The sequence below is a fragment of the Heterodontus francisci genome, chromosome 27, assembly GCF_036365525.1.
Source record: "Heterodontus francisci isolate sHetFra1 chromosome 27, sHetFra1.hap1, whole genome shotgun sequence".
In the NCBI taxonomy this organism is placed as follows: Eukaryota; Metazoa; Chordata; class Chondrichthyes; order Heterodontiformes; family Heterodontidae; genus Heterodontus; species Heterodontus francisci.
The window spans coordinates 18,491,663-18,506,653 of NC_090397.1; the positions used below are offsets into that span (position 1 = coordinate 18,491,663).

Below are 14,991 nucleotides of genomic sequence, written 5' to 3' on the forward strand. Positions count from 1 at the left end.
TCTTCTTACAGTGATAGGAAAGCAACTACAGGAGAGAGACTTTTATTGGCCCTATATTAAATCAGACACGAGACAGCATCTCATCCAGACCACCCAGAATTGATCTATGAAATAATTAGATCTCATAGATTTTAATTAGGAACTGCTGGTTTAGAAAGTGCATGTTCTGATACAATTCTTTATGTTAAAAGAACTGAAGTATAATTTGAGACTACTATAAGTTATGCAAGTCTGAAATGCTAATCGTGCATCAATTGTTTAATTATATGCAGGTGCAGGGTGTTAATTGGGGTCCTACTTTAGCACATATAAGGAGACAGTTACTGAGAATGGTAAGGTTTTGAGTGAGGAGCTGCACGTTTGTAATTCTTTTACTCTTTACAATAACTTCAACACTGACTAAAGATTGGCTCCAGCATTATCCTTCAAAAGCAAGCTTTCTGGAATTTAACATGAAATTCTACAACTTTGATACAATTATATTTAAATAGATTAACATTGGATGGCAGTGCTGTGGGAGTTGTCCTCAGAAAATCAGCAGGAAGATAATGTGGCCTTGTTCAAAGCATGTGTTTCCTTGGATTTTATCTGTCCGTGGATTATTTAGGACAGGTTTGTACTATTCAACATCACTCTGTTCTCAAGAAAAATGTCTTTTTGGTCTGTTCAGTTGCCACTTGAGGAAACAACTGTTTTCCACCTTACTTTACCTAATTACAAATGCATTTGTAAATCTGAAATGCATTTGTACCTCACAACACAAACATATTAGGGGAAAAAACCTGGATAGTTTCTACTATTCTGTCTCAGCATAGATGCATATTTTTGACGTTTTACCATTATTTCAGTATTTATACCAACATAAAGCAATGAACTGATTTGTTTCATAAGTGATATGCAAAAATAGATTGCTCCTAAAGACCATGAAATGCAATACAATTCAAACAGTGGTACACATTTAGAAGTACCTGTTTATAAAGCCAGCCACGCTTTATAACTGGTGCATTTGCATTCCTCTTAATAGAGTTCGACCTTTTGCCAAAGTTGTGAATTTTCTTTGAAGATCTTGACTGAATAAGAATTGAGAAAACAAATACTGAGTCAGTAAAAATAATTTTAAGTGTGCCAAATAAATTCTACAGTATAATAAAAAATGGAAATAAGAAAATTTAAGACACCACAGTGACTAGTTGTTCATAAAGTGTACATGTAGCCAAATATTCTCTGCACAGTACAGTAGAATGGTATATCGAAACAGATATCTATTCACTGATTGCTATACAATGCAGCAAGACGCAGCAGAGAATGCTTCATACTGAAAAAAAGTGTCCCGACTTCACATGATCAAATGCATCTGTGCACAGATGTTAATTCTATCATGGTATATTTCTAAATGAAAAGGTTTCAGATAACTATTTCACAAAGATTTGTTCAAATTGCACAGCCATTTAAAATGCTTCTAGCTTTCCCTCTTCATTTCATGTCATAGCTGAAGCCCTCTCCACAAATCCAATTTGGCTTAACATTTTCCTCTTCAGGTTCTCCTTCCACTCTGTCACAGACTTGTTCAAGAAGCTATGTTAAGTTCCACCTAGCATTGCGTACTCCATTTTTGTTATTCAAAGGTAGTGTCCACAGAAGACTCCTGTAACAGGCAGTATTTAAAACATATCCAAAATCAGCTTAGGCCTTCAAGTGATCTTTGTGAAGTTATAAAAGATGGTTGCCTGTTGTTTGTGTAGTTTCAACCTTCTAATAGATATATTTATCTGTCTTGGTTGTTTTCACCCTAGTTGTCGTTGGACAGGCAGCTTCTAAGTGAAGGGCATAGATTACTAAATTAGAGACAGCAAATCTCTGGAATGCTGAATGGAAGTTAATGTAAACCAAGGGTAAAGATGATTAGAATTAGAATTAGAACATTACAGCGCAGTACAGGCCCTTCGGCCCTCGATGTTGCGCCGATCATCTGACCTACACTATTCCATTTTCATCCATATGTCTATCCAATGACCACTTAAATGCCCTTAAAGTTGGCGAGTCTACTACTGTTGCAGGCAGGGCGTTCCACGCCCCTACTCCTCTCTGCGTAAAGAAACTACCTCTGACATCTGTCCTATATCTTTCACCCCTCAACTTAAAGCTATGTCCCCTCGTGTTTGCCATCACCATCCGAGGAAAAAGACTCTCACTATCCACCCTATCTAACCCTCTGATTATCTTGTATGTCTCTATTAAGTCACCTCTCCTCCTCCTTCTCTCTAACGAAAACAACCCCAAGTCCCTCAGCCTTTCCTCGTAAGACCTTCCCTCCATACCAGGCAACATCCTAGTAAATCTCCTCTGCACCCTTTCCAAAGCTTCCACATCCTTCCTATAATGCGGTGACCAGAACTGCACGCAATACTCAAGGTGCGGCCTCACCAGAGTTTTGTACAGCTGCATCATGACCTCGTGGCTCCGAAACTCGATCCCCCTACTAATAAAAGCTAACACACCATATGCCTTCTTAACAGCCCTATTAACCTGGGTAGCAACTTTCAGGGATTTATGTACCTGGACACCAAGATCTCTCTGCTCATCTACACTACCAAGAATCTTCCCATTAGCCCAGTACTCTGCATTGCTGTTACTCCTATGATGGAAGGGAGTAAGATATAACGGCCCGGAGCTAAGAGTATTGTATTGTGAATGAGGGAAGATCGATTGTCGAGCACCTTAACACTGAGCTTAGCATCTATCACATTATCATAAGTCACTTATACATTAATTACAGGAAATGATGCTCACATATAAGAAAGACTCTGTGACTAGAACTCTCATTCCTGACACAGGGACAACTCCAAGCTTTTCTCCCTAGACTCATCCCTCAACGAGTGGCCCAGGAAAGCCACAGCTAAATTGATGCCTGTTACTTTAAGACAGCTGCAAGTTGTAGGATGACTGTACAGCTTGCTTCACGTTCAACTTTTACCTCTAATTACAGGAAGCAACCAATTTCATCTCCCTGATGATCCAGCTGAAACTGTCAAGTGACCATATGGGGGAATAGGAATGAACCAAAAATGGTTTCACTCCACAACAAAATATCACTGGCTAACCCAGTAAGAAATATCGGTTTTTATATAATTTTCCTTGTACTACAAATTTTAGATACTGTACTTCATATAAGCAGTGTGGTTCCTTTTAGTAAGCAACGAGTTAACTATTGGCATGTGAAGAGCTGTTTGCATTGATTAAGTTAGGCGTAGATAAAGGATGTCACATAATGATTAGGGTAACATGTTGGATGAAACTAGATAGAGAGGAAGGGCAAGAAGTTAGAACAATTCAGAGTAACTAAGTGGAAATTAGAATAGTTTAAAATGATTGAGTTGGAAGGTATGGTTCAGCCATGCAGACACAGACTAACAATGAGAACAGGAAAGGGTCAATTTGGAATGACTAGGCTGTTCGCATGTTTTTGGTTGTAATTGTGTTACCAAAGAACAATTTAAGCTACAAATCATCTGCATTTCTCAGACTCTATCTATTGTAGTCCAGGATATGGCCACGATTGTATTAATTATAGTATGAATTAATGAGAGTTAAAGTTAATTACCTTTACCAAATATGGGAATAGAATATTTCTGGACCCGACTGAAAATATAGATTGGGGAAGGGGCTTCGTCATTAACAAGAAAACAATTAATTAGTAACCAATGAGAAAGCAACTAATGAACCGAAGACCAAAAAAGGAATGTATGAGACCAGAGACTAAACCACTAGAATATGCGATTAGAACTGTATAAAAGTCTCTGGAGCCTGTCCAAGGTACTCTAGTTACTACTCAAGACCAGAAGAGGAGGAACAGAGGGCAGAACATCGCCTAGAGTCCGACAGTTTTGGGAAAGCAAGGACCCGCGGACAGTCGTCGCTCATCGCCTATTGTTAAGTATACCTTAATAAATTCTGGTTGATTGATGATACTTTGGCTGTTATCCCTGTCTCACCATACTGGTTATCTTGTCCAAACTAAAGTAAAATTAGGGGATTTTTTTCCCCACACACCCTTCAAATTATTGAAGCCACTACATTTGAAAGCACATGTTGAAACTCAATGGTCTACATATGTACTTCAGAAATCTCTCAGTTTAGGATTTACATTCCTATAAATATGCAAGCAATGTTAGTTACATACCAACCAGAAGTCATTTCATATGCTAAGCCAAACAAACTCCCTTGTGTATTCTATCCAATCAATGCAAATCCCTTGGTGTTCCAATCTGGACTAACATATGCTCCAATGAACAAACGCTGACGAGTTTGGAAAGTTCACCAAATCAAAATTAAAGGTGCACCAAGCTCCTCCAACTCACAGTTGCCTTAGAGTAACATGCACCAATTTAGCTGTGGTTTCCTGTGCCACTTGTTGAGGGACGAGGCTGGGGAGAAAAGCTCGAGTTGTCTCTGTGCCAGGAATGAGTTCAAGTCACAGAATCTTTCACTTAGTTCAGTCAATCATTATTCAAAGAAGCAATGCAGAAATGTGGCAGCAATTAACTACGCATTGCCCATCACTGCATTAAAATACACTAAGTGATGTTTTGAACTCGAGAGGAATGCCTCAGGTATTCATACTTACCAGTGCATCATCTGCCACACTACTTTACACTTGTACCTCAATCAGTAAGTATTAGGAAGACATAGTCTAAGGTCTGGAATACTGACGCTACTGCAGACCCTGTATTGTAATATGTAGTACCTTTATACTGGTAATTTCCTGACCACCTTCCCTATACAGAGTCAAGTGAAATCATAAATCACAGTACCAGTCCAAACACAGAACAATGCCCTTAATCTACCAGGACCTTCACACCACTTTCATGTTTTTTAATACTTTCATGGGATGTGGGCATCGCTGGCCAGTCCAGCATTTATTCCCCATCCCTAATTGCCCTGGAGAAAGTGGTGGTGAGCAACCTTCTTGAACCGCAACAGTCCATGTGGCAAAGGTACACCCACAGTGCTGTTAGGAAGGGAGTTCCAGGATTTTGACCCAGTGACAGTGAAGGAAGGGCAATATAGTTCCAAGTTAGGATGGTGCGTGGCTTGGAGGAGAACTTGCAGGTGATGGTGTTCCCATGCATCTGCTGCCCTTGTCCTTCTAGGTGGTAGAGGTCACGGGTTTAGAAGGTGCTGTTGAAGGAGGCTTGGCAAGTTGCTGCAGTGCATCTTGTATATGGTACAGACTGCTGCCACCGAGCGTCGCTGGTAGAGGCAATGAATGTTGAAGATGGTGGATGGGGTGCCAATCAAGCGGGCTGCTTTGTCCTGGATGGTGTCGAGCTTCTTGAGTGTTGTTGGAGCTGCACTCATCCAGGCAAGTGGAGTGTTGCATCACACTCTTGACTTGTGCCTTGTAGATGGTGGACAGACTTTGGAGAGTCAGGTGGAGTGTTACTCGCTGCAGAATTCCCAGCCTCTGACCTGCTCTTGTAGCCACAGTACTTATATGGCTACTTCAGTTCAGTTTCTGGTCAATGGTAACCCCCAGGATGTTGATAATGAGGGATTCGGTAATGCCATTGAATGTCAAGGTGAGATGGTTGGATTCTCTCTTGTTGGAGATGGTCATTACCTAGTACTTGTGTGGCACAAATGTAACTTGCCACTCATCAGCCCAAGCCTGAATGTTGTCCGGTCTTGCTGCATGTGGACACAGTCTGCACAGTATCTGAGTCATCGCGAATGGTGCTGAACGTTGTGCAATCAACGACCATTCCCACTTTTGACCTTATGATAGAGGGAAGGTCATTGATGAAGCAGCTGAAAATAGTTGGACCTAGGACACTATCCTGAGCAACTCCTGCAGCAATGTCCTGGGACTGAAATGATTGACCTCCAACAGCCACAGCCATCTTCCTTTGTGCTGGGCACAACTCCAAGCAGCAGAGCGTTTCCGCCCCCACCACCCCGGTTCCCATTGACTCCAGTTTTGCAAGGGCTCCTTGATGCCATACTCAGTCAAATGCTGCCTTGATGTCAAGGGCAGTCACTCTCATCACATCCAGAGTTCAGCTCTTTTGCCCATGTTTGGACAAAGCTGTAATGAGGTCAGGAGTTGATTGGTCTTGGCAGAATCCAAACTGAGCATCAGTGAGCAGGTTATTGCTGAGTAAGTGCCGCTTGATAGCACTGTCAAAGACACCTTCCATCGCTTTGCTGATGATTGAGAGTAGACTGACGGGGCGGTAGTTGGCCAGGTTGGATTTGTCCAGCTTTGTGTGTACAGGTCATACCTGGGCAATTTCCCACATTGTTGGGTAGATGCCAGTGTTATAACTGTACTGGAACAGCTTGGCTAGGGGCTCGGCCAGTTCTGCAGCACAAGTCTTCAGTACTATTGCCGGAATGTTGTCAGGACCCATAGTCTTTGCAGTTTCTAAGATTATTCAAATGCCAGACACTCCCTTATTATTTCAGATTATGCTTGTATTGATATGTAACAATGGTGCTAATGATAAATTGGAATATTTTGCTGGTCCCATTGCACTGAGGAGCCAGCATAGCACCATAACCATGTAACATATATCATGGATCAACTCAATGTCATGAGCCTCACCCTTCAAATTAATAGCAATACACTTTGCAACACATGCCAACCAAATAATAATGACTACTCAGGCTTCCCACAAAGCACAACTCTATATATATGAATGTAAGATAGGGTGCACTGTGTATGGGTCTAGATTATGTGCAGTACAAAGCTGCTGTGCATAGTTAGCATTATCTTGTAAGCAGAACTAAAATGCATGAAATATCAGCACAGAAAGACTCAAAGTGATAACCAGGTGCAACAACAGCATTATCTGAACTAACAGTGCAATAATACTCCCACACTCACTGTCAGAAAGACCTATTTTGCATTATTCTCTGGTGCAAAGGGTTCACACTACAATTTTTATTGGACTGGTTCAATCTGTACTAGTTCATTGTGAAGCTGTGCAATTCAAAATGTAACTTTGGAAAGCACTATAGAGGCAAATCTATGTAAAACTACAAAACTAACAAAAGCTATGGTCAGACCCAATAAATAACCTCATGATGCATGTAGTTTTTTTAAAAATAAACATATCGGTATCCCTTAATGGCACATGGCAATGGCATAGAAGCTATTCATTCTTAGATTCCATGAGTATCTTGAATAAATATTTACACATTACTGTGTACATATACACTATTAGATGTTTTACAAACTAGTCTGCAAAGAGCTAATACTTTCAAGATGTGGCTCAGTTCAGGTTTTTGAATGATTCAATGTACTGTCATAATAGCATTAAGTCATTGTTTTTAATGAAATGCTAAAAATTTAAGAACGGCACGGAATTAGAGAACATATTGCTGGATGATTCATTAGAAGAGTCAAATAATACAGGCACCCAATTTAAAACCTCTTCACAGCTGAAAGTGCAATATAATCAAATTACAGGTTAACTTGCAAATCTTCAGAACAAGGGACAGTTTGGAATTCTCAAACTCTACCAGTTAAAATCTGATGCTGCATCAAAATCAAAGCAACCAACTTTGAACTTAATTTGATGCTGATGAATACCCATACTTAATTCTGCTTTTCAGCTTACAATTCAGCTTCCTGTCAAGCACATCAACAGCTACAAGAAAAGCAATATATTTATAAGCCAGTTATTTCACTAAAATGCACACTGCATTATTTAAAAGATCAAACTTCATCCGACAAAAGCATAGCTACTCTATTACACTATATCCTTGATCAAGAAGAATTGACAGCTACAGTCCACTTTAATTAAATTTTTCATTATTTGGAGGCCTACAACATAGCAGGCAGAGATCTGACAAGAAACTTCAACAGAAATAAAGCCAATCAAAAAGGTGGGTTTGTTTTCATATAACACTTTTCTTTTGTATGATGGCAAATTTCTTTACCAGGATTTGGTTTCCAGAGATAGTTGACTATTGTTACGAAAGTGCTTCCATTATTTCCATAGATGTGTTTTTTTTTAAAACCAAGTTCACTGACAGGACAAGATGTTGTTTGAAAGCCGCCTGTGATTTGGGCTCAGAAAACAGCAGAACCCCTTGGTGACTTGGGGAAAATGGTTACAGAGAAGCCACATGTCAAGGTTTATGGAAGTCAGGAGGTCGACTCTCTGTTTAGAGTTTGAACATTGTTTTGTTTTAGTTGTGGTGTGAACTGCTTTTCTAATGCTCTGCTTCGTTACTGGTTAAATCTTGTTTAATAATCAGCTGATAATTTTGTTGTTTATTAAAGAAACCTGGTTGGTGTATTTTATTATGGGATAAAAAAATAGAGTATATTGTAGGCTGTATCGGTAACAGGGTAAACATTTAAACAGATGTTGTGACCTGTGGCGAAGTGGAGCTAGAAAAGACAGTGCACTCCTCCCACCTCGGGTGTAACACTATATTGCAAACTATTCAGTATTAAAAGAGCTATCTTATGGCAGTTAATATGAAATTAACAATGAAGAAAATTACAAAGACAATTTAGCCCTAATTTGCCACCATGCAAAAACAAAATATTTAGGCAAGAACATAACCACTTTTATACTGTTTTTATTTCTGCTTAAGGTTCTAAAGTCAGCCCACTACATTGTGAGCCTATGTAAAATGGACTCCAACTACTATTTTCACAGGACTCATTTGGAATGTATCTTTGCTTGATATAGCTACAAAAAGCAGCTGAAGGGTGTGCACATCTGTGCATGTGCAAGCGAGCGAGAGATAGATTTATATAGATATTCAAGACAGAAAGAGAGAAACAAATATGATTAACACTTTACCCTAGGTTCAGGAGTCGCAGGATAATTGACTTTAACACCTGAGAAAATCAAGTGGCAGCAGAGATTTGCCATGAATTAAGGGCTTTCTATTTTATTTTTTTATTTTTATTTAGAGATACAGCACTGAAACAAGCCCTTCGGCCAACCGAGTCTGTGCCAACCAACAACCACCCATTTATACTAACCCTGCAGTAATCCCATATTCCCTACCACCTACCTACACTCGGGGCAATTTACAATGGCCAATTTACCTATCAACCTGCAAGTCTTTGGCTGTGGGAGGAAACCGGAACACCCGGTGAAAACCCACGTGATCACAGGGAGAACTTTCAAACTCCACACAGGCAGTACCCAGAATCAAACCCAGGTCCCTGGAGCTGTGAGGCTGCAGTGCTAACCACTGCGCCACCCTTTCGTTCATTGTTTTTTAAAATCTGCATATGTCCCAGCTCAAGTTAATACACGAGAGGAATAGAAGATTACACTGATAGATTAATTGAGGAAAGACAGGAGGAGGCTCGAGTGGAGCATAAATGCCCACATGGACTGGTTAGGCTGAGTGGCCTGTTTTTGTGCTGTATATCCGATGTAATTCCATGTACCTATCTACAAGACTGGTCCAATTCATTTCTTTTTTCCAGACTTTTAGTGTATATTGTATAACTATTCTTGCTGTCAAAGTGACCCAAAATAAAATCAGTTTTACAAACCAAAAATAAATAAATGAAATGTAAATTGATATATATCCCATGGTATTGGGCCTAGAGTGCAGTTTCTTTTGTTTACTGAGGTCTTTCTATAGCCTAAATGCAATAGCACTCTACTCATTACTGCAATATAGCAAATTTATTGAAGCAATATGTCACAAGACAGGCATGAAGTAGCAATGGTATGCCCTTTATCAATATTGCAGGATACAGACCTCACAGGTATAAATGTTTTTAAAACTACTGACCTGGACTTTTACATAGTTTACACAGAAACGACAATGTGGAAACTGGCCTTTCAGCCCAACCAGATCATTTGATGTTTATTTATCCTCCACACTGCTCCAATCACTAATTCTAGGAGTGGAATTCACACCCTCACAACCCTGTGTGACAGTTTCACCTGACCCCTGTCCTAAATCTCTTACATCCAATTTTACATCTACGCCCCCTCATTCCAGACCCCTCAATCAGTGGAAATGTTTCTACCTAACGGTGCCTATCCCTTCATAATCGTAGCTATATCAAACTGCAGCACAGTGGCGCAGTGGTTAGCACCGCAGCCTCACAGCTCCAGGGACCCGGGTTCGATTCTGGGTACTGCCTGTGCGGAGTTTGAAAGTTCTCCCTGTGACCGCGTGGGTTTTCGCCAGGTGCTCTGGTTTCCTCCCACATCCAAAAGACTTGCAGGTGATAGGTAAATTGGCCGTTGTAAATTGCCCCTAGTGTAGGGAGGTGATAGGGAATATGGGATTACTGTAGGGTTAGTATAAATGGGTGGTTGTTGGTCGGCACAGACTCAGTGGGCCGAAGGGCCTGTTTCAGTGCTGTATCTCTAAATAAAATAAATAAATAAAAAAATAAATAAATTACCCCAATCTCCGGTTAAGGAAATACCCCAATGTTTTTTAATCTTTCTTTGTAATTACATTGGTTCATACCATGCAGAATCCAAGAGAATCTATGTAGTACCTCCTTTACTAGTGTACAACATCCTTCCCATAGCATGAAGCCTAAAACTGGAAACAACACTTCAACTGCAGTCTTGGTAAGGTCTTATATGGATTAACTATTACATCCCTACTTTTTATATTATGTATCTCCAGCTATAAAACCAAATATTCCACTACCATTTTTTAAAATGACTTTATCCACTGAAGGCACTGCTTGTAATGTTGTAAAGCTGAACCCTTAAAACTCTCAGCTCTTCCAATGAACCCAGCCTCCCTCCATTCAAAATGCAGTTATTACTTTTATTTTGATAAAAGCAAAATGTTTCACCTCAGACATATATTGAATTCCATTGGACACTTTCTTGCTCATTCGACCATCTCATCAGTATTGTTACACAGTTCCTTTGGTTCTCAATTATTTACTACACTTCCCACTTTAGCATTGTCTGCAAATTTGGCACGACTACCCTTAGTCCTATATCCAAATCAATGCTGTACACAGTGAACAGAAATAGTCCATGAACAAAACCAAATCACATTGCTATCCACTCTGAGAACTGCCCTTAACCCCCACTCTGTTTAATCCTTTCTGACCAGTTTTTCGTCCAATTTTTCTACCCTTCCTCTAATTCCATATCCCTTAACCTTCAACAGTCCCCCATGTTGCACACCGTCAAAAGACTTCTAAAAGTCTATGTACATCACATCCACAGCATATTTCCCCCAAGAATTTTTTCTTTTTGTTTTCATGCTGGTCAGGGTAGACCATGTACAGCTGTTGTTCTGTCTAAGCTACTGTTTTCCTCTTGAAAATAACCATTGCTTACCCATTGTTTAAACAGAAGTCAGTTCTTGTGGTATTCAATGACCCTTGAATTACAAGCCAGGACAATGGATAACCTTGCACATGGGGTGGTACACTATGGCATGGTATCAGAAGATGGAGTTTAATTGATGGACAGTATAACCTAATTGATGACAAGTGAGAGACACCATCAAAGGACGTGTCAACAGCCTGAACGGCCTTACAGTGCCTGTGAGAAGAATTTGATAAGGATTCATGGTTGTCAGACCTTTGTTTTGAGAAAGTCTGGATGGAAACCTCTGGAAGCTGGAATGGAGCCAGAAATTGGACTTAAAGGGGCACAGCATCCAATGTTTGAGGCTGCAGCTGGAGTAGACTCGTCAACTACTAAAGACTACGGAGGAAGGGACACGACGGAGTGACTGACAGGAAACTCCACTCCCCGTGCAAGGTTCACCGGAGCTTTAATGATATATGCACCAAGGGGAATGGTACCATTTTAGGCAGCAGTCGTGAACAGACCAATTTGGTGTTATAGCAGTGTGCTATAAGTTTTTTTGTCTTTCTATACTCTTTCTCTTACTTTCTCTTTAATAGTTATCTTTCTTTCCTTTATCATTAATAATTGGTTAATAATTACTTAATAGTTACTCAATAAAATTACTATTTTGACATTATTTGTTCTTGAGTCACTCATTCCTGTTACGTCGAGTACAGCTCCAAACCCAAGCGAGACTCTGCAGGGAACGCTCACGCCCAAAGCCATCCATCGTATCTGTCACCTCCTCAATGAAATCAATCAAGTTTGTTGGTATAATCCTTCCTTCCTGAAATCTCTGTTGGTTTTTTTCGAACTATTTTTTCATTTAGATATTTAATAATCTCATCTGTAAAGAGTCTAAAATGTTCCCCATCACAGATGTTAAACTAACTGTCCCAGGTTTACCTCAGTTCACTCTCCATTTTTGAAAACTGATATTAATAGTTATTACTGGCTTTTCATCAATCCTTTGGCACACATTCTCATTGGAACCCTGAAGTATAATTTCCAAACTATTTCTTTTCCCATTTCCCTCAGGATTCTTGGATGTATCCTTTAAGACCCCATCATTTTGTCCTGTAGCTTAAAAAACCTCTCTAACACTTTCATGCAGTGCATACGCTGAGCGGTCGTGGACATCACCAAACATTTGCCAGCATGAATGCGTGCATGCGCGTGCTGCGTCACCATGCAATGTCATCAAACGTGACGACGTCTGAGCGTTGCCTCAACGGCTGTGATCGCCGCCTCCATTTCCCCCAACAGTACCCCACACCCTCCCGCTAATCCGCCTTAATCGCCGCTTTCAATTTCCCACTCCCAAATACTTACTGCTCCATTTCACCTTGCCGCTTCCCCCCCCCACTTCTCGGCTGCTCGTTCACGGTCTCAGCGCTTCCCCCACTTCTCGGCCGCTTGTTCCCGGCCTCGCCGCTTTCCCCCGTCAGCCACACACTCCCGGCCTTGCCGCTTCCCTCCCTCGGCTGCTCGCTCTCTGCCTCGCTGCTTCGACTGTTTGTTCCCGACCTCACCTTCCCTGCCTTGACCCACCCCCCCCCCCCCACCCTGCTCGAGTCGCTCGCTCCTCACTCCCCCACCACTTCTCCAGACAATGCGATGGGGAGCATCAAGGCAGGGAGCAAGTGGTGAGCAGATGGTCACCGGAGGGAGCGGCGAAGAGAAATGGCGATAGTTGGAGGGAGCGGGGTACTGTTGGAGGTGGGATGGAGGCAGTGATTGCAGACCTTGAGGGAGTTTGGGCTTAATTTGTTTTTTTGTGTCAAATTGGGCAGCGCCATCTTTATTATTGGCAGCTGCCTGAGACATCACAGACAATGATGCTTCAGTCAATGAGGCTGCATCTGCACATGCGCCAGTACTGCGTTACCTAGTGGTTGCATTGTCAGCAAGCACAGCCTGATTATAATACCCTATACATCTGATTTTTAAACTGTTCAGGATTTACTTCCACTTCATTACATCTTTCTTAGCTTCCCAAAACTACTACCGTATAGTTTTTGGACATTGTTAATTATTTTTGCTCTCTCGTTGCTGAATTACTAATGATTAGCAACTGAACAAGTGTCTTCTGCCATGATCCAGACCTGGATTTTATGTTACAAACATTTCCTTCTCCATTCTCACCCAAGCATCACCATCCTCCTCAAAGAGATACAAAAATTCCAAATACGATTTCCTCAGAAAGAGAATCTCCAGTTTTGTTCTCCTCTGTGCTGCTCATGCCTCAGTTATTTGCAAATCTGGCTGCGACACTATGCTGTAGCCACTGCAGTTCTATACAGATGCAGAATGAAAACTATCAACCCCATGAAACCTTTTTCTCAACTTGACTGCAGCGATGTTATCGACAGATTCCAGGCCCAGGGAAAACACAACTCAAGCCCCAGACTTCAGTAAAATGTCAGGCCTATCTGGGAAAACTTCTTGCAGGCACTTCCAACATCAAATAACCAACTTTATGGGTATGTTTCATGATTTTCTTCATGTTTTATGATATGTTATTTCTCGCTTCATAGCTGTTGTATACACTTGCCAGAGTAAAGAAATAAAATGGTCAAAATCATAGAGAAATTATTTCAACAACTGGATTGTTTGATTTTGTGGTACTTCACAGCTGCTGAATGGTAGCTTTCAAATGAGGGATTTTACTGCTTGGCTTTCTGCTGGTGACTCATTCCTTATTGATTAATTGAATGATTCAAAAGCACAAATCAGATACTTAATTTGCAACTTCAGAGTTGAATGATTATTTCAGCCAATTTATCTTTTTGGCTTATGCATGTGCCACTTTGGAGGTGCAAAGCCTCTGAAAGGAAATGTGACAGATGAACCACTTTATTACATAATACTATGTATACTATGATTAACAACTAAAAAGGTAAGTTATGACTTAATATCACAATTAGTGATGGTAGCCATTTTTTGGACCAAATTGAAGCCTACTACACTTCATCCTTCAATTCTGCAGCCTTGCCCAACATTCCAAATGTTAGCTTGAAATAAACATATTTGTAGCAGTTGTAGTTAGACAAACCTACATATAAATCACTTGCAAAATGTCTCACCTAATACTGTGTTTTCCTACAACATACAGTATTGTGGATGCAACAGAGAGCGCCTCAGCGCAAAGCACCACCTGAGCTAGAAATTCAAGAACATTGGGGAAGAGCATCTGCAAAAGAGCCATTCCTTTGTTTAAAATTATTTGTTAAATTTGGCCAACAAGCCATACATGCCAACCTGTACTTAAGCTGAAGTATTGTTACCTACAGATTCAATTCAAACTCCCACATTTAATTTTCAAGAGACCATTACTGAATTCACAAAATTAAAACAAAGAAAATTGATGATGTAATGAAACCCTGTCCTAAGATCCTTCATATGTCTTGTAAATAATTATCAAATTTATACCAGTCACATACATGTTTGCTGTTTTTTTCACTAGATATTTGTGACTTTCAAGTTTTTGTCTATTCTCTGTAAGCCTCTGCTCCTTACATCTTAGAGAAAATGTTTTAATTTGCCCCGATATTAATCACAGAACAATACAGTACAGAAGAGGCCCTTCGGCCCATCGAGTCTGCACCAATGCATTAAAGACAACCGACCTGTCTACCTAATCCCATTTGCCAGCACTTGGCCC

General features: G+C 40.6%; 1 protein-coding gene across 8 annotated transcripts in view; it reads right to left on the reverse strand.

Annotated features, from left to right (window-relative positions):
* Positions 1-14,991, reverse strand: part of plekha5 (pleckstrin homology domain containing, family A member 5) — a 400,949-nt gene that overhangs the window by 116,854 nt on the left and 269,104 nt on the right. For all 8 annotated transcript variants that reach the window (XM_068058936.1, XM_068058935.1, XM_068058937.1 and 5 more), the window contains exon 6: positions 969-1,070. In XM_068058936.1, the coding sequence (XP_067915037.1) occupies positions 969-1,070 (102 nt within the window). The remainder of the gene's footprint in view (positions 1-968; positions 1,071-14,991) is intronic.